The 20,581-nt window shown below is 35.5% G+C and overlaps 2 protein-coding genes across 3 annotated transcripts; one reads left to right on the top strand and one right to left on the bottom strand.

Annotated features, from left to right (window-relative positions):
• Positions 1-7,113: 7,113 nt before the first annotated feature.
• On the top strand, positions 7,114-10,886 carry LOC110868578 (membrane-anchored ubiquitin-fold protein 4). 2 transcript variants are annotated; one of them, XM_022117777.2, is made up of 5 exons: positions 7,114-7,270; positions 7,362-7,415; positions 7,503-7,718; positions 9,015-9,185; positions 10,391-10,886. In XM_022117777.2, exons 3-5 carry the CDS (start codon positions 7,589-7,591, stop codon positions 10,441-10,443), a joined length of 354 nt encoding a protein of 117 aa, XP_021973469.1. In that variant the 5' UTR covers positions 7,114-7,270; positions 7,362-7,415; positions 7,503-7,588; the 3' UTR covers positions 10,444-10,886. The 2 variants fall into 2 exon arrangements, with proteins under 2 accessions (XP_021973469.1, XP_021973470.1); XM_022117778.2 differs by lacking the exon at positions 7,362-7,415 and having other exon boundaries at positions 7,121-7,270.
• Positions 10,887-14,293: 3,407 nt separating this feature from the next.
• LOC110868579 (transcription factor TCP20) lies at positions 14,294-15,386 on the bottom strand. Its single transcript, XM_022117779.2, has one exon. It carries the CDS (start codon positions 15,259-15,261, stop codon positions 14,533-14,535), a length of 729 nt encoding a protein of 242 aa, XP_021973471.1. The 5' UTR covers positions 15,262-15,386; the 3' UTR covers positions 14,294-14,532.
• Positions 15,387-20,581: the final 5,195 nt, after the last annotated feature.

Here is a 20,581-nt window from a genome sequence, read left to right on the forward strand (position 1 = left end):
GTCTCGGTGGTTGTATTGTGTTGTCGGTATTACTTTCCTTGATTAAGTGAGGTTAGAAAACTCTTAACCGATGACTAACTTATATTTAGAAGATTTACATGAAAATATATCAATAGAGCGCTAATGAACGATTTTAGGTGGCTAAAGTGTGTTTATCGCGTTAGCTTTCCGAATGATTGTCATGTTAGGATTCCCGAAAGGGATACTAATTGTCTATTTAATTGGAAGATTGATCAAGTGCCTTTGTGACATTTCCAACTTAGTTAACATGCTTAGATTGTTTGTAAAACAAGATAATATATATTTTGTATTTGGAGTCTTTTATGTTTTAAATATAGTTTTAGATTAATTTAGTTAAAAACTTTATTCACCTATATTTTTACCGGTAAACCAGAGACAATGGTTTAGTACTCATGCATCCGCCCGCATCCATGGATCGATATCTGGTTCTTACCTATACTTTACTGTCCTTTTGTGTGTGTTTTAATGATAAGGTATAAATCATTTTTATAAATATTAAAACCGAGTTCGTGTGTAAAATTCATTGTAAAATTATGTATATATACGCACACGTCACGTAACGTACGGTGGACTAAAACCCGGGGTGGCTCGGGCTCTAGCTCTTGACCTAGGGTCTAGGAGAACTAGCATTCATTGCCTTTATCCACCGAATGTGATACTAGTGTACAGTGATGAGTGATGCCAGTGGTAAGATATTTTACCGAAAAATCACTAAGGAAGTAATATAGAAATTCCTTCATTCTAGACGATTTATTACAACTCGTAGAGAGCATTACACACTTACATTTGTTTTAAGAGTCTAGTCATGGAAGGTAAAAAGACATAATTAGGTGAAAAAGTTAGGATTGGTGTTATCGAAAAGCAGGGGCGGAACCAATGTAGACTTAGTCGTAGCACAAGCTACGACTCAACCCCGTATTCACATTCGCAGTGTAATTTTTTCCGGTTTTATACATAAGATACCCCTAAACATATACGAGGATTCCCCTAAGAGAAGATTATGAAACTTGATATTATTCATTAAGCCCAAAACCTTTAGTAACCAAGCCCAAATAATTAGTTTTATGATAATTAAGCCCAAATAATAAAATAATCCATTTAAGGTTTTCATTGTGAATGCTCTAATAGCATGTTTAAATCCGAAGTTATTATGATGTATAATAGGTGCATTGTATATGAAACATGGTTTATAACAAGAAATTAGTAGTTTTATTCAAAATAAGTGTCCCTCCTGTTTTTCCTGTTTTAATGGGTGTGCTTTTGTCTCTCTTGTTGATTGGCGCGATTTAAAACTAAGATATTGATTGTGACAAGCAGGCCAACGTTATGGGTGCTAAGTTAAATACGGGGTGACTATTTATTGATATCCATAAAGGTGTGAGGGGCACCTTTGGGATAGTGAATCGGGTTCATCGGATGCACCAGGCACCAGTGCAATTGTTGCAGGTTTTGGTTGGTGAACCCAAGAGTGATATGGAAGAGAGGGACTAAAAAATGGTTGGAAATTAGGTTTGGGTAAATCAGAAACATAGCCGCAGTTAAACTGGGTTCATTTTTTGAGTTGTAATGAGGTAACTCTTTATAATTGAGTGGTTAATTTAGGTTCATCAATAGTTGTGTGGTGCCCCTTCAGGCTTTCACCAGTTTGTTTTTTTTTTTTTACGGCAAAGAATCTCACATGTAAACCATGTCCAAGGTCAACTCCTCAACGGCCATGAGACTGTGTCCCCTTAATGCGTGGGAACCGGATGAAATGTGTAAACCCTCGTCCCCTGTTAGGTTCGAACCCGGGATTAAAGCCCCGATTCGCCCTTCATCCAGATGTCCATCGAAAATGGTCAAAGCAGGAATCGAACCCGCGTCTCCACTAGGGAGGGCAGGCCAATTAACCGCTGAACAAAATTATCAGGACTTCACTATTTACTTGTTTATTATGTTTTGATTTGATACAATAATAAAATTTTAGACGGTGTCTTTTGGCTTTAAGATTGACGAGTTTTGCACTTAATGTTTTAAAATAATACATGGTTTGTCCTTTAACCCTAACCCAATTAATTTTTATGGTTAAATCTGGTAATGTCACGAAGGCATTTTCATCATTTTACCTTTACAAGGACTTAATATGTAAATAACTAAAAATATCCAACCATTTTTAAATACTTAAAAAAAGAAACTACTCTCTCCTCCCCACCTCTATCTCTCCCATTTACCATCACCATCACCACCACCACCACCACCACCATCCACCACACACACACTCTCTCTCTCTCATTTGAAATGCCCTTATTTCACATTCGAATAAAATAAAATGACATATTAATTTTAACAAAAATTGGGCATGACCCGTTCGTATGATAAGTGATTCCCTGCTTTTATCAATCATCATTCAAACTAAATTCTACGACACGTTACAAAAGACAAAAAGTTGTAACCATTACATCATAATAAAAGCATCCATTAACTAAAAGACACTATCACCCTTTAGAACTTGACGAGCGGAAGCAATTAAACGGCGCGATGTGTGTTCGTTCCTCCGGTCCAAGATTAGCTTCAAAGAACTATTTACCTACAACATTCTTAACAAGTCAACCAAATATGCAAAACAATAATCTAACATAATCATTCTTTTATTTCAACAACTAGTATTAAGTAGCCCCCGCGTTGCGGCGGGGGCGAGCATTAATGTCACACTACTGCCAGCGACCACCGACACTGAAGTTGCGATGTGTTAATGCGAAGAAATTAAAACAAAACGTAAAACATAGAATAAAATAACTAAGTTCATCTAGCACTCGCGTGTTACGATGAACCCGCGTCTATTTTTCCCCGTTTGACAGGTTCATCGTAATCTATATATAATATATATCATTACCACTATAAAAACCATAATGCATACATTACAACAACCTTTGCATCAATATGTTGCAAATTATATTTATACAAGATTTTGGCTAAATTAGATCTATAAATAATAATAATAATTTACAAATAAAACAACACAATTTAGAATGGATCAAACTGATTGAATATGGTAAGATAATGAAACCATTATTTGATTAGGGTACAACCACTTAAGCACAATTTACAACTATACATGCATACAAATCAGATTAAATTTGGTAAAGTAATGAAACCATTATTTGATTAGGGTACAACCACTTAAGCACAATTTACAACCAAACATGCATACAAATGTTCCAAATTAATAGTATATAAATTTATAAATAATGTACAAATAACCAAAGAAAGGGTACAACTAAAAATAGCATAAACCACAACTAAAGCCACACTTACAACTCTACATTGCACTAACATGTTGCAAAATAATAGTATATAAATAAATAAATAATATCCACAAAACACACTTTAAGCATGAGGTACAATTAGCTAATGCCCATTTCTATTACAAATTTATAATATATAATTATCATTCTTTTGTTTTTGATCATACATACTTTTCCATCTAACGGGTCTTTATGATCAAACCAAGTTCGCGCACTAAGACTTGATCCAAGACCCGTCTAACTTTATAATATTCTTCATTAATTCGACCCGTTCGCACGTTTCGACTACATGACATTCCAACATACATTCTATTAGTAGGACCCGTTCATATGGTTTGACTTCATGACATTCCAACATACATCCCATTAGTACGACCCGTTCATACGGTTCGACTACATAACATTCCATCATACATTCCATTAGTACGACCCGTTCATACGGTTCGACTACATAACATTCCAACATACATTCCATTAGTACGACCCGTTCATACGGTTCGACTATATAACATTCCATCATACATTCCATTAGTACGACCCGTTCATACGGTTCGACTACATAACATTCCAACATACATTCCATATCACAAAACAACATCAATGCTCAATCAAACTTTATTTTACTACTAGTTGAGTAAGTATTAAACTTACCTTTGTATTATCTTGTTTGCGTCCCGGTTGTCTCGAGCCGCCTTCTTTCAATCCTACAATTCCAAACCAACATTCTTAAATGATCATCCTTAATTTATATCATTCTTATTCATCCATTTCACATACTACACATTCTTGAAACACTTTACGTATGCATAATAATATTCATTGCTCTTTTAGACATTTTATCGAGCATATGGCGTGTGTAAAAAATTCCAGCCATGGGTACAAGTAAATCATGCACTTTTCTTCCATTGTCATATCCAATTCATTAACATCAAATAAATTAACCATGTTCATGCTACATTATCAATCCTAACTATAAATTTCATCAAATAACACACATGCAACACTTCTAATGTCTTTTTAATCATCTCAACCTACTAGAACAACTAAATTTCATGCTTTAAAAGGATTTTATTCAAATTTTCCACAAGACATAGAACATCACACATATAGATACAACTTCGAAACATGAATTCAGTCAATACACATCCTAACACCCACCAAAATCACAAATTCTTACTAATCATCACATGGGTGTTCAACCAAGGCAAAAATTGAAACTTACTTGCTTGGAACTTGAATGGATGATGATGATGATTACGCTAAATGCAAGTGTATTTAGTAGAATTGGTTTTTCTATTCAAAAGGGGGTGGCGGCGCAACTTGTTGCCCGACTACCTGTCATTGCTTTGTAATTGCCCTTTTTCGTGTGGAATGATATTGATGAAATAGTGATTAAAAAAATTCCTACTAATTGTTGTGATTTGAGAGAAATTAGGGTGAAATTGGTTTGCTTCTCCCCTTCTCCTCCTGGCCGTTGCCCCACTTCTCCCTACCCTTTTTTTTATTGTTTAGAATATCAAGTTTCACACAATATCACTTTTACACCTTTTAGTTTGTTTATTACTACCTTCCCACATATAGGCATCTTACTAGTTTAGAAAATTTTTATTTTAAACACTACAACTTTCTTCCTAAAGTTTTACACCCGAAAATTAATACTTTAATATAAGCAAAAAATATCGGGGTGTTACAAGTCATGACATACAAAATTTGGGGTGTTACATCATCACACCAAATTTCACGACGGTTAAAACCCATCACAAAACCATCCACCACACTCTTTCTCATCATACATCCATCCCCTCACCGCTACCATTCCATTTCAAATACTAACAATCATCACCACAATTTCATCAATATCACCATGAACGAAGATTCCACCACGTTCAGCGACTGAAAGCGGTTAATCCCGACGAAGTTTCGACGGTTGTGGTGACCACTCGGGCGACTGCAAACGATTAGTCCCAACGAAGATTCCACTGCGTTCAGTGACCGCTAAGACGAGTACTCGACGACGTCGCTTCAAAGCAAGCGGTTAGTCCCGATCCTGAATCTGACTTGATCAGAGATTGAAAACAAGCGACGATGGAGTCAAAATCGAGTCAAACCCGTTGATTTCTCGAATTGTCTTCTTATACGGCTTACTTTAGGTACTCGATTGCTTGAAATTGCCGTAAATGGTTGAAATTAAGTGAGTTAGGGCTAAAGGATATAACATGTAACATTTGAAACAAGTACAAAAGTCATCAATTTTAAAGATAAAAGACACCGTCTAATATTATCTCTATATAAATTATAAGAAGATAAGTAGTGTTTTTTTTGTCCTTTAGTCTATTTCGTCATTTTACCAAATTACGTTTCTACCTCTAAATAGCTTTTTTAACGAACACGTTAATGTTGTTTTAAATTTTTTTACCTTTTTTTCTTGGCTATAACGAGTGTGGCAAAGGGTTTTTTTGAATGAACATGTCGATACCCTTTTGAACATATTTTTTAACTTTTCTTTTTCTTTGTTATAATGAGCGCACCAAAACCGGTCGAGTTTCTATCGTTTTCTTTTTCGTTTACCTTTTTTTACCTTTGTATTTATTATATTGTTTTATCTTTTCTAATTATTTTGAGGTTTAAAGCCGAGTTAAGACGCAGATAGCATAACACATTTAGATATCATTTTATTTAATTTTACAAATTTATTTATCGGTTATCACAGTGTGCTATACGTTCTAAATTTCAACCGTGTCCCTGCGCAACGCGCGGGTAACTATAACCCTAGTTTGGTATAAAGATAAAGATAAAATTTGTAATTCACTCTAAAAATTTATTTACACATACGCTTTATATAAATATCTATAATAAACCGGATGGTCCCAATGGTTTCACATTTTTTCACGTTTAGTTCCCACTTTTTGGAAATAGCAGGTATGCTCCCTATGGTTTGTCATTTTGTTACTCGGATAGTCCCCTAACATTTACTCAGAGGACTATCTGTTAGGGGACTATCCCAGGGACTATCAGAGTTAGGGCTGTAAACGAACCGAACGTTCAGCGAATAGTTCCTGAACCGTTCGGCGGCAAGTTCGTTTATGTTCGTTCGTATAATAAACGAACAAACATGAACAAGGAATTTCGTTCGATTAGTTAAATGAACGAACATGAACAAAGGTCTCGTTCGTTCAATTGTGTTCGTGAACGTTCGGTAAGGTGTTCGTGAACATTCGTTCATTTGTGTTCGTTTATGTTTGCATGTTTGTGTTTTAATGAAACATTTTTGTACTTTCATATATTTTATCTATACTTTTTATATTATTAAACTTATATTTATTTTATTACCTTAAGAATTAAACTTGGAAAATCCTGTTTCACCTTGTTTATGCATCATTTCCCTTTCATTTCTTATTATTTACATTGACGAATACGATCGACCTCCGTTCCACAATAAGGAATTCACGTTCTAGTGCTACTCTCTGGGCTATCCACCTTTATCCTTTGTCGCATTCGTCAAATTTATTTGTGTTCGTGAACCGTTCGTAAACACGCTCATTTCCTTATTTCCTTAATGAACGAACACGAACATAAAATCTCGTTCGGTAACTGTTCATGAACCGTTCGTAAACACATTTATTTCCTTAACGAACGAACACGAACAGAGTCTTGTTCGTGTTCGTTCGATTCGTTTACAGCCCTAATCAGAGTAATAAAATAACAAACCATAGTAGGATACCTATTTTCAGAATGTGAAAACAACCAGATGCACCTTTAACACACAAAAAAAGTGATTTGAACACAACGATATAAATTAACCACCGAATTCAAACCCACCAGCAATCAGTACAAAAAAAGCAGACCAAAACCAAACGGGGTTTTAACTTTTCAAAATTCACATTCATTAACAACAGTCCGCCTCGAGATCGGGTCTAGGGTTCCTCATCTTCTTCAATTCCACACAATTTCACCACAATTCAAAGGTATACCTTCTACAAAACTCATTTCTTCATGTCCGTTGATGCTATTCATCGTAATTTCACTTGTTATCGATCCTAATTTTACTTTGTGTAGGCTTTTCAGAACATATATTACTAGTTTGTGGAACTGTCTGATCCTAGGGCTTCAGTTAAGCTTAATTGTAGATTGTTACATTTGTTGATTCATTTTCGTTGATGTGATTGATCGTAAATTTGTAATTTGACGTTGTTGCAGGTTTTTGAGAACATATATTACTAGTTTGTGGTTAGGTGTGATCCTAGGGTTTAAGAGAAGCTGAAATTGTAGATTGTTACATTGAAATGCCGGAAGAGGATCTTCTAGAGCTCAAGTTTCGGTTGCTTGATGGATCGGATATCGGTCCGTTTATGTATCCTCCGGCTTCCACCGTTGCGATGCTCAAGGAGAGAATTGTTACCGAATGGCCTAAAGGTTAGGCAGTTTTTTGCTTCTGATGTGTTGATGATGATTTTTTGCTATTAAGTTTTGTGCATGTTTTGATTCGTTAGTAACTCTGTTATGAATGTTAATTGTGCGTCGAGTATTTGTGGTCGATGGTTTGATTTTTGTTCTGAATGAATTAAGTTAAATGATATACTTGTTGGCTAGAGTAAAGAAGAATGATGTGAGATAGAGGCTAACTAGTATGTTATGACTTATGAGGAGGTGTATCGTATAGTGTTTTAAACTGTTGTTTTGGAATTTTGAGGTTCTAACTTTTGTTATATTTTGCCGAAATGCTTCTAGCTGTATGTTGAGTTGTCAAGTATGGATTAGCGTCTAGGTTTTCCCCGCAATTTGTACTTGTTAAATCCTAGAGAGGTTTGAGCAGCATAGTGGACTTGGATCCCTTGGTCTTGGTTAAAAATTAGATGAGCGCGTATGTGTTTATGCTTATAAGCAGAAGGGGATAAGCACCTTGTTGAAAACAGCTTAGGGTAAACACGTGATTTTGAATCTGCCAAGACTAATCAGTTTAAAACAAGCATTTTCAAACCGTTTATCGCAAACAGCGTACTTGACCCTAAATAAGCAGATAACTGGATGAGTTTAAACACTTTTTTTCATCCAAACTTTAAAAGATGATTTTTAAAAAGTGCAATAAGCAGATAAGTTGTTTCAAACTTTCAATAAGTAATCCAAAATAATACCACCTAGAAAATAGATTTACCTGTGCCACGTCATCGTCATACATGGACTTTTTGGTTCCAGTGTAAGGATCTTTTAATCCCTTCTCTGACTTCATTGGATAAACCACTGAAACCCTATTTCAATATGAGGAAGCATGTAAATAGGTGGTTGCTTAACTTGGCAAGTATATATCTTGCGAAAATTTTGAGCATGTGTGATATCTACTGCTCTTACTTCTTACAACGAGCTCTTGTAACACTGTGAGAATTTATTTCATATGCTGAGCCTTAAGCTCTTCTTTTAGCTTTCAGAATCTTGTTACCATTTTTTCTAACAATAATTATATTATCACGAATTCACGATAGTTTATAAGAATAATGAACTTTGTTGATGAAAACATTAACTACTCTCTTGACCCCGATGATTTGGTTATGTTATGTGGTAAATTCATATCCTGGTATAAATGAATTAATTTTTGTGTTTTTTAATGCTAGAATGCAAGTAAAAGCTATCATATCTCCCATGATTCTCTGAAATTGGTTTATTTGTCTGTATCATATTCAATCATCTCTGAACACAAGTGTAACTTTTCATCAGATAAAAAAGGGGGGCCCAAATCAGCAAACGACATTAAGTTAATAAATGCTGGAAAAATTTTGGAAAACAGTAAAACCGTTGGGCAGTGCAGAACACCGTTTGGGGAGCTTCCGAAAGGGGTAATCACCATGCATGCTGTTGTACAGATGTCTTTAAACAAAGCAAAAACAGGTAACTATATCCGGTTTTTCTCATCAATGCGTATGTGTTAAGTTTTTTTCTATTTGTATCCTCTATTATGCAGTTTCTGTAATGCAATTTGATGATTTGGTCTATAGAGCTCACATTGAATTCTTAGATAATGATACAAGTGACACATACTATATGTCTATAGTTCACTCGCTAAGTAAAGAAATTGAGTGAAAGGAAGTCACTTTCCTATTCGGTTTTATTTGAATCATTTAATGATCGAGTATGAAGATCCTCTTTTCAAGATCAAATAATTCCATGAAATCTAGTATCATTGGTTATGTTTGATGAACTATATAAGAAATACCATGTGTAAAAAATCACGAAATAAGTCGTATAACTTTTTTTTTTGACTTCAAAAGTAGTCCAATTGACTTCAATGGTATCTAACTATCTACAAGAGTGGCTGTTGGTCATCTAAGCAGTTAATGCGGTAAAAAATCGGATATTAGTCAAGGACCGATATTTGAGATATCGGTAATCGCGGTGGGATATCGGTAATTTAATATCTTGCTGAATTTATTATATATAGCCATTAAACACTAACAATTCAGTACACTCTCCTACCATTAACAAATTAACCTTTTGCAACTTGCAAAACACTAACAATTGTAGCAACTAGGAACTGATTGATACTTAAAACACTAACATTTAACACTAACAATTAACAATTAAGACTTAAAACACTAATAGCAACAATAAGAAGAAAGACGAGAACTAAGAACAAAGGTACTGATATCGGGAAAATCAGTGATATATCGGTCCAATATCGCCGAGATATTTTGCACCAATATCTCACCAGGGGACTGATAACCAATATATCGGTGATACATTGCGATATTAACTGCATAGATAGTTTGTCATGTAGAATTTATGGAGAGACAGAGAGAGGGGGGGGGGGGGTTAAGGTACTCGACTCTATAATTGATTTGCACACTTTTTTTTTTTACAAATTTACGCTCATAATTTTGTTTCTTTCCTTGTATGAGTAAATTGGTCAAAAAGAAGTTTTGGTTTAAGATAATCAATTATTGTTGGGTACAATATTACACATCACCCTTGCATCTACTATCTAATTGCACGAATCTTGATTCTTAATTTATGACAGTTAAAGTAAACAAACACGGTAGCTCTTTTCATAGTGTATTATCCGAAACTTATGTTTGTTTTTTCTTCTTTATAAACAGAAAAGAAGATTGACGAGGCTCCAAAGAACGTCTGTGGGTGTACTATATTGTAAGAATTTTTTTAAGTTCGTTTGTTTGTTCAGATATATTATCTGGTGGGGTCGTTGGAATTCCAGTTTGAGGCTGAAAAACCGGTTGGTCCGAGATAAATAATGCGTAAACAGTGGCGTACAACGTTGCTGCATGTGCTGGGGGGAGGGGAAGTCACATCCTTGTCATTTATGTGTCGTGTGTTTTTATGTATAATTTGTTGTTGTAAGTTGTGCATTTGTAGCTTGGGCTGCAGCGAATACCGGTCCTCGCGGGCCTCTTATCATTACAGAATGCTTTTGTGTTTTACCATATTCCGTCGAGTTAAACGCGCTCATGTCAGTGTCTAAAAAGGTAAACTTTGATTGATCTGATCATTGTAAATTTACGAGTCAAAACTGGTCGGGTTGTTCCACCGACATCTTTATGTTCTTTTTTTTTGTATTTTATATAATTAATTGATATAGTAAGACTGATTACAAATCTTGCACTATTAAAATGGGGGTGTTTCATATAAAATATTATATTTTTTTCATAACACCAGTTTTCAATCCTTATTGTACAATGTTGTTCAAGCATGACTTAAGGAAATATGGTATTTTGGTTGGCCATTAGAACAAGGATGGGGATGAAATTTTAAACCCAACATTGGTTGGGTGTATGCCCATTTTTATGGGTATCCAGGATTGACCCGCTGAAAGCGAGTTGAGTAGAGATTAAATGAGCTTGAGCCTGATCAAACTCAAATGTTATCAAACAAATACCCTCAAATGTAAGCCAAACACCACACAATGGGGGTGTTTTGGATTCCTTTTAAAAGTGACTTTTGGAGCTCATAAGGACTTTTGAGAAGGAAAAGGAAACCCAAACATCATGTGAGAAAACTTTTGAAGCATAAGTAATTCCAAACACCATGAAAAAAAGGACTTTCATTACTAATTATGTCTTCAAAAAGGAGTTTTTGAGAAGTAAGGATTTCTCACTTCTGGATTTGAGAAGGACTTTTTGAGAAGGAGAAGTTGAAAAGGAATCCCAAACACCCCCAATATTCTTTATAATAAATGGGGTAAAGATAGTTTGAACACTTGAGTATGTTGCGACGTCCCTGAGAATTCTCGAAAATTTTTGGGCCAAGGCCTAGTAGAAAAAACGGCCCTATAATATAAAGTCAATAACTCAGTTTTCTAAAGAAAAGATAAATATATATGAATTAGTTAATATTTATATACTATAAAACATAATAATAAATGAAAAAAATGGGCCGCTAACATTTTAAAAAATATAAATACAGTAGTGGGATTTAACCTACGCGTTACGCCAAGTAGAAACTCTGTTTATTTTAATGCACTCGTTATCTAAATAGATGTGAGATAGGAAAAACATTTTTTATCTAAAAGTTGTGAAGACATTTAGGATGATATTTCTATTCAAAATATTCTACTAATACCAAATACATAATAATAAAAAGGACACGTGGAAAAGAGAATTTATGAAAAAAGGGACTCTAAATGGCATGATATGTTTAATTTGCAATTTATAGTTCACGTAGAATAAGGGACCACCCGTGACTCTCATTATTTCAATCCAAAAACATATTAAACGAGGAATAAATTGTGTAATTGATTGAATTGTGGATAGAATTGTAATGGAATCAAACGAACACAACTTTAATCAAACAAACTATTGAGCTCGAACAGCTAAACAAAAGGATTTTCTTGTTCGTATTCGTTCGTTAAGAAAAAAATGGTTCACGTTCTTTATGTTAGTTCGTTAACTGTATAAACGAACGGATCATAAACGTAAACGAACAAACATAATTGAAGATAAATGAAAGAACATAACTAAGCTAACACCAAATTATAGCAAGTACCAATGATAATGTGTTGGGCCTATAAAATCAATATAACTAGACCAAATTGTAATGGGTGATATTACAATTTCATAAAATTACACTAAATTGTAATGCGGCTAACAAATATAAATTAACATATTAAAGAACGCAAATAAACGAACTCAAAGAAACAAGTAAACAAAGCAAACAAACGAACATAAATGAATTTAAATAAACGAACGTAATTAAACGAATTCACATAAACAAATAACTGAAGATAAACAAAGTAAACAGACAAACATAAATGAATTTTAAATAAAGGAACGTAACTAAATGAATTCACATAAACAAATAACTGAACATAAACAAAGTAAACGAACGAACATAAAGGAATTTAAATGAACAAACGTAAACAAATTTTCACGAACATAAATGGATAACGAGATATGGATTCATGTTCGTTCATTTAATTATATGAACAAAAAGTTTTGTTCATGCCAGCTTGTTTAGTAATCAAATGAATATAAATGAATTTACTGTTGAACAGTTCACGAATGGTTTACTGAACATTTCTATAATTATCTAAAAGAAGAGGGGATAAAATATCAATTTCAATTTCCAAGCAACAATAATTCATAACATAGAGATAAGTTATGAATCCCACAACCAATCATCGAAAAAGTCTTGATGAACTTGCCTAAGTAAAAGGCTTTGTCTTGTATGCTCCCTTTCAAGCCCTATTCATACGTTTGTAACATGTAACATCAATTTATAAAGGACAATTTAATAAAAAAATAAATCGTTTTCAATCAAGTCGTATGAAGTAACGAATGATTAAAGGAATGAGTTAGACTTTTGAACATCTTCCACAAGTACAAAACAAAACAACAATTTAAATAACGAATCCAATGCTAATATTAACACATGGAGCTAATTTGTAAACCAACAATTTTAATATGAAGATAGTCCCAATTATACAAGACAAAGTGATTTATAAAGAACTATGATGTAGTACAATTGGATCCGCGTCTTCAAATGGATTTTTACAATACGATGTTAGTCCCTAAAAGTATAATTAATATGTTTTTCGATATTGTTATGGTACGCTTTGGTCTTACTTCGACGATAAACCAGATCCTTCCCGTGGTTGACCATGCAAGTTAACATTATTTAAAATGTGCAACACCAACTCAACAACAAGGTTCAGAGATGATTAACCAATATTTTAGTAGAGGGATTTGTAGTTGCAACGCGTTAACATGTTGCTTAAATTGGATTTTCGTAGGCGCTAACGCGTTAAAAGATTTGAGCGCGCAACCTCTTGGTTTTTAAGCCCTAATAAATGTTTGACTAGAAAACTCGAACTCGACTCGTTTTGACCCACATTGAAAAAAAAATTAACAGTCTTGTTACATAATTGTTTGTATCTGTTACCCAACCTGCCCGCCCCACTATTTTACCGCCTCTTACCATTTAACAAAGAAATGAAAAACAGACCCCGCAAACATAGAGTCCTTACGGCTAAGTATCAAATTCCTACTCATGATTCAAACCTAGTAACCACAAATCGAGCCAAACGTCGGATCTATATGAATTTCGACACTTCAAAAGATGGTATAAACGCATGTCGCAAAACCCTTTTATCAAATCTTACCCGAGAGTGTAACTAGATCTCTTGTCATGTCAATACGCGAAATCAAAAACTATATACGTGTTTTGCTTGAATCCCTCCGCACATACAATAATCCAATTCGGCTCTTCGCTGATAAGTCAATCCTTAAACAATAAAACTAAACATACTTATCAAGCAAAACATGGTGCAATGAGTTCTAAATAGCAAGCACATCTAACACAAATCAATGATTTATGACTTATGAAACACTTGTGGGAGATGCCTAATTTAACCCCCCCACTCCATAAACCCAACCAAAAGGACCAAAAGATATGGATATCATAGTTTTTATCGAAAAGCAGAAAACAAAGCTATATGATTAAGTGGTGTCAGAGATGAGAACCCTAAAAGCAACTGCAAGTTACAACTCTTTTGACACTGATAAAGTCATTAACCATCTTCATCAATCTCCATGTTCACTAATTAATAATTATTACTCTTTTTAAGCAAATTATACAACACAACACATTTTTTTAAAACCGCTAACTCACACGTCTTTTAAACCTGCTCTAAATCTACACTAACGTCCACCATAAGACGAGGACCCTCAACCATTTGAGAGCGAACACGTTTAATACACATCGTGATACCACTAGGCTACAGGCAATTCTATTGACCCTCTGAACCATGAGAATCATCATCCTGTGAAGGCTGTTGTTGCGGGTGCATCCTCGCATGGTAAATCTGGCTCAAACCTTGTTGATTCAAACCCGCAACACAAGCATCTTGCGACAACCCGAGCTCTAACCCAGGAAGTTGTTGTTGATGATGGTTATGATTCCCCAAAATTGAATTGAAACTCATTTGCCCTAAATTCGACCCACCCGGTAACTCAAACCCCGAAAACGCAATCTTCTGCAAATAATTCGAGCCATCGTTGCTCAAATTATTTGCAGACAGACCAGTAGGTAACGCGGGCCATAGGCCCGCAATACCTGGTGGTGTAGTCATGTGGTTTGGGGGCCCCAAATTCACATGTGGTCCCACGGAGATTGAAACTCCGTGGGGTTCTGCGGCTGCGGATGCAGCTGCCGCCATCGCGGAAGCGGGGATGGTCCCGGTTCCGGTGGCGGCGATGATTGAGGGTTCGGCTTGCTGTAACAGCCATTGGATAGTTTCGCCATCGGATTTGTGGCCTAATTCTCTAGTGAGTTGAAAGATTCTGGCTGCACAAAGTGCAGGCATCCTTATTCTTCTACCTCGACCATCGACCTTTGTGTGGCGGTCTTTGTTTGAGCTACGTTTGACTGGTAATTGTTGTTGTTGTTTGGTGGTTTGTTTTTCTGCAACTACAATTTGATAATCTTTGATCTCTGAAGAGTTGTTGTTATCAGCCATGGTAGGGGTAGGGGTGGGGGTGGGGTGTTGGGACTTGGGAGTTGGTGTGGTGGCTGAGGACGATGATTGTTAAATGATGGCAAAACCTTTGAGGGTTTGATCGAAAGATGTGTTTGGTTTCACTGTTTAGTTTTATTTGACAAGTAATGGAATACAAAAGCGTTAATGCGTCCAAGAAAGAGGACAAGACGGTAATTGTAACAAATCTAGAAATTTAAGAGTTGAATTACAAATAAAAAAAAAAAAGAAAATTACCCAAATGTAACTTGACCAACCAAAATTATCAAAATGTCATCCTCCTGTGTCTATGGACGGACTCCTACGACATTGGATGCATTCGTCTGTCAACTTGAAGAGTCCATGAATGAAGAGCTTACACGTGTCCGACAAAGGTGATGCGTCGACGGCGGACTCCTCCCATGTATTGGCAGACTTCTCCCATTGGCTCGGCTGACTCTTCCCAGCGGCTTGGCGGAAGTTATGTTGTAATGTTTTTTTGAGTGTCTTCTTTTTTTTTTAATAATATGCTATGTCACGTTTTTAGGTTGTAATATTTAAGTTATGTTGTAATGTTTTATGTTATAATGTTATATTAAATAGATATAAATATTTGATAAAATTAAAAAGAAATGTGAGAAGTCAGCCAAAATATGAGGAGTCCGCTAAGCCGTTGGGAAGAGTCAACCAAGCCAATGGGAGGAGTCTGCCAGGTACATGGGAGGAGTCTGCCAGGTATAATAATGGGAGGAGTCGGCCAAGTACATGGGAGGAGTCTGCCGTCGACGCATCACCTTTGTCGGACACGTGTAAGCTCCTCGTTCATGGACTATTCAAGTTGACAGACGGACGCATTCCATGTCGCAGGAGTCCGTCCAAGGATGCAGGAGGGTGACATTTTGGTAATTTTGGTTGGTCAAGTAACATTTGGGTAATTTCCCCATAAAAAAATCGTTAGTAGAAAATACCTGGGGGCAATTGCATATATTTCTCTTAAAAAAACTACTTACTTACGTATTTACTCAACTTAAAATTAAAATTGCATATATTCTCTTCCTTAACTATTAAAATTGCATACATTCCTTTTTTAACTAATAAAATTGCAAATTTACCCATGTTGATTTATTTCATTGACAACAAGTTATATAATGACTTTTTTACCATTATTTTTACTGAAACTTTAGAAAAATACATATCTATTCATTGGGTGAGGTTCCTGTAAAAAAAAAAACCATTTTTGTGAGAAGAATGAGAAGACATAGGAATTGACATTTAGATATCATATTTTGGACTTAGACATTATGTTTTGGGTTATTTTGACAAGAAAAAACCAAACATAACAATCTAAAAAACAATGCAACGTATTATGGGCGTGAAATTTAATACACAACTAAAACACACTGATTAACGCTTAAAGCACACTACTTAACGTTCTTGGTATTGTGTTTTAAGTTTTAAGCCTAAAATTCATTGAATTATGTCTTAAATTGTTACGTTTGGTGTTTTTATTGCCAAAACCCAAAACATCATGCCCAAGTCCAAAACATGTGCATACATGTCAATTCTAATGCCTTCTCACACTTCTCACGAAAAATGTCTTTTTTACAGGATCCTAAGACTCTGTTCATTTTTACTAGTTTTTATGGCTTTTTCATAATTTTTTGTTTTTTACGTTTTGCTAGTTAGTTGTTGTTTGTTGCCTTTTTACTAAGTTATTTATTTTACTAAGATATATCTAGGGGTGTTTGTGATTTCAGCTAATTTAAAAATATAGACATTAAAATACGTTTAATGATTAAAAGAAACAACACAAAACAAATAAGTTAGTAAAAAACTAACTAGAATGATTTTCAGTTGATTTATAAATATATATATATATATATATATATATTAAAATACGTTTAAAGCAAGTTGCATTCTTTTCTTTGGTCTGTAGTCCACTGATTAAGCTCCTACTTATTCGGAAATTGTTTATATTCTATGGAAAGATATGCGTATACGTACTTTATCGGTTTATTTCAGTTTTTAGATTATAAAAAAAACAAAAGAAAACTAACTAGCAAAACGTAAAAAAATAAAAACAAAAAAAAAATTGTGAAAAAGCTACACTAACTAGTAAAAATGAGTAGATATGTAATTTTTAAAGTTCCAGTAAAAATAAGGGTAAAAAAAGTCATTATATAACTTGGTTTTAATGAAACAAATCATAATGGGTAAATTTACAATTTTATTAGTTAAGGACGTGCATATATGCAATTTTAATTTTAAGTTGGGTAAATATGCAATTAAAAAGTTTTAAGGGGAAATATGCAATTGTCCCAAATACTTATGGGTCTCAAATATAAAACTGTGACTCATGTCGGTCTTACTTAAGGCTGGCAATTTGTATACGAACACAATAACACAAGAACCTACATGAAGTTAACAGGTTTTGTGTCTATAACAGGTCGACACGATAAGACCTGTTTAATTTCGTGCATTGCGTAAACCATATATAGCCCATTGTCTTCGTCTTGTACCGCCATCTGAACTTGATGGTACCCCTTGTAAGGCTGGAGGGTGTGGGATGGAGCCCCTAGGGGCTTTATCAGGACATGTCAGCGCCACATAGGATCCACGTCAGCCAGAGGGCTTTATCACGCCCCCTTTAACTTGCAGGGTGTGTGATAAAGCCCCCTCAATGCCTATAGCGCCCCCTTAATCTTGACCAACTACCTCAATCAAGCCAAAAACGCTCGTTACCATGATGGAGCCTCATCAATGGCGCCCCAAGTTAGATTTATGGGTGTGGGTCAATGGCGCCGGGTGGCGCTATAGGGGATGAGGTGGCCTTGGTGGCGCCTCCATACCCTCTGGCCTAACAGTCTAGAAAGCATTTCCATCTGAATGATGCTAAAGAATCGATTTTTTTCATCGATTTCTGGCAACGAATAGCAATCCCTTGGGCATGCTTTATTGAGGTCTTTATGATCAACACACATCCGCCACCCGTCATTTCCTTTTGGTACCATTACTGGGCTCGAGACCCAGGTCTGGTAGCGTACCTCGTGTATAATTCCTGCATTGAGCAGTTCTGTCACTTGTTCTTTCATGGCCTCGTTTTATTTCTGGGCCGAGGTTACGCTTCGTCTGCACAACTGGTTTGGCATTCTCTGAAACATTCAACCGATGCTCTGCTACATGCCATGGAACGCCCACCATATCTATTAGGGTACAGGCAAAGATATCCATGTTCCTAAACAGTAACTATTTCAGGAACGTGCGGATGTTCTTCGAGATCGATGTGCCTAGCGTGATCGTTTGTGTCACACCCTCAAAATCCACATGCGGAGTATTACCGCGAGGCTGTGACTGACTAGGATCATGCCACCAATCATATTGAACAATAAGTAAAAGTAAATAAAGTAAAGTAAAGTAAAGTAAAAACCACCTCAATCAATATGATTAGTGTTACGAAAAGCAAAACCGTGTTCAAGTGTCAGTGGAAGCATAAAGTTAAAAACCCAATAATTAGTTTAAGTTTATAAAGTTTAATAGGAATCCAATAGATGGTTCCCGCCACAACGACCATTCCTCCGTACAAGCTCCAGCATAGTGCCTAACGACCTGCAAAGCATATAGTAACGTATCAACAAAAATGTTGGCGAGTTCACAGTTGTTTAGTGTTGTTCCAAAAACATAATTTTGTTAAATTACTCTGTTCTTTAGAAAACATGTCATGGGGAGCTACCCCATTGTTTTAAACTACTAGACTCGTACCATACCGACTACTGACTGTAGTTATGTTTAGTGCCCCGAGTCAATGTCTATCGTCATTGACTAAGTGCCCAAGTATATTAGTCCACGCCCGTCCTCTGCGGCACGGTGTGAGGCTTGTCAAACCTAATAGCGCTATTTAACTAATAACTCGTTCGCCATTGGCCCAACGATTAATCGGTATAAAATGTGTAGGGACTTTCAGATAGAGTTTCGTCTAGTCCGTTTAAGACATGTTAAATAAATAGTAAATAAATGGTTTCCATCCCTCACAAGGGGACGAGGTTGCCCGTATTCTACCCAAGGAGAATACGTAGGTTGCATCCCACCTATGGGGGATGGTTGTTATTTGCTCCATTCCTAAACCACCGGGAATTACATGCTTTTTTAGAGAAGTGTGAACTCACCTTAGAATAGCTCGGCAGATTAGATTAAGTGTATGAAATCTAGAGCGACCGACCACTCCCTATAATAGTTACCGTGGTACATTAGACTTTGTTTGGACATTGCACAAAAGTCCTACACATGTCTAGCAACTAGCACACAAACAAGCAATCACATAGCACGTCTATCATGTAGTTCCATAACCATGTTCACAATCTTTCTACAATATTAAATATGTTATCTATACAATTATCAAACAAGCATGGATACTAAATGTAGCAAATTTGGTCGTTATGCGTTCATGCTTTACTACATAGTAAAATCACTGTAAATAAGCTGTTTTGGGTGATCCGCTTAACCTATTTACAAGCCTTCAAAAATTATGATTTTTTTTAATGTGACGCACTTCTCGGGGGGATAGGCCTTGTATTAAAGTTCAAGGTCTAACTCTTTACCAATAATTCATAAAAATTCATTTACTAAGCTGAAATCAGATTCGTCACTTCTGACTGCAGCTTACGGAAAAATTCATTTAAAATTCCTCGTTTATCCGATTAACGAAATTTCAGTTGGAGATTCATGCTGACACATAAGGCCATCTGCTGCATAAATCTCACAAGCCAGTTCACAATATTCGTTCAGATATGATAGAAAAAATAAGCTGCATTTTCTGCAGAATTCTGCAGCTTTGCGCACTGAAACGAAATAAATCTTTTAAAATAATAAACGGGATCCAAAAATTATGATTCCAGTGTCATTGGAATCGTAATTCGACATAATACGCCTTAGACTTCAGAAAATACACTTTTCGTTTTATTAAGGTCCGGTTACAGCCAACGAAAGTTGGCTGCAGAATTCCGGACAGAATCCGTTTCAGCTTCAACCAGTTCCAAACAAGTTTCAATCATTCTTTTTAGCGAGTCATGTGATCATACAGTGTATTTCAATCGTTCTCTCAGTTCATACATGACATGTAAATCAGATTTCATCATGGTTATGTTATCCTCATCAAGTTTCCTTTTAAATACCCCAAACCTTAATGATAACATGTCAACACATGCCCGTTTCAACTATTATGCAACCCTAATCATAGCTTAATCATAACCGTTATTAACTTCATAATTCAAGTTCATGCATATCACTATATCAACCCTAAACCAAACAATTTGCAATATGAATAATA

The sequence above is a fragment of the Helianthus annuus genome, chromosome 7, assembly GCF_002127325.2.
Source record: "Helianthus annuus cultivar XRQ/B chromosome 7, HanXRQr2.0-SUNRISE, whole genome shotgun sequence".
Lineage (NCBI taxonomy): Eukaryota > Viridiplantae > Streptophyta > Magnoliopsida > Asterales > Asteraceae > Helianthus > Helianthus annuus.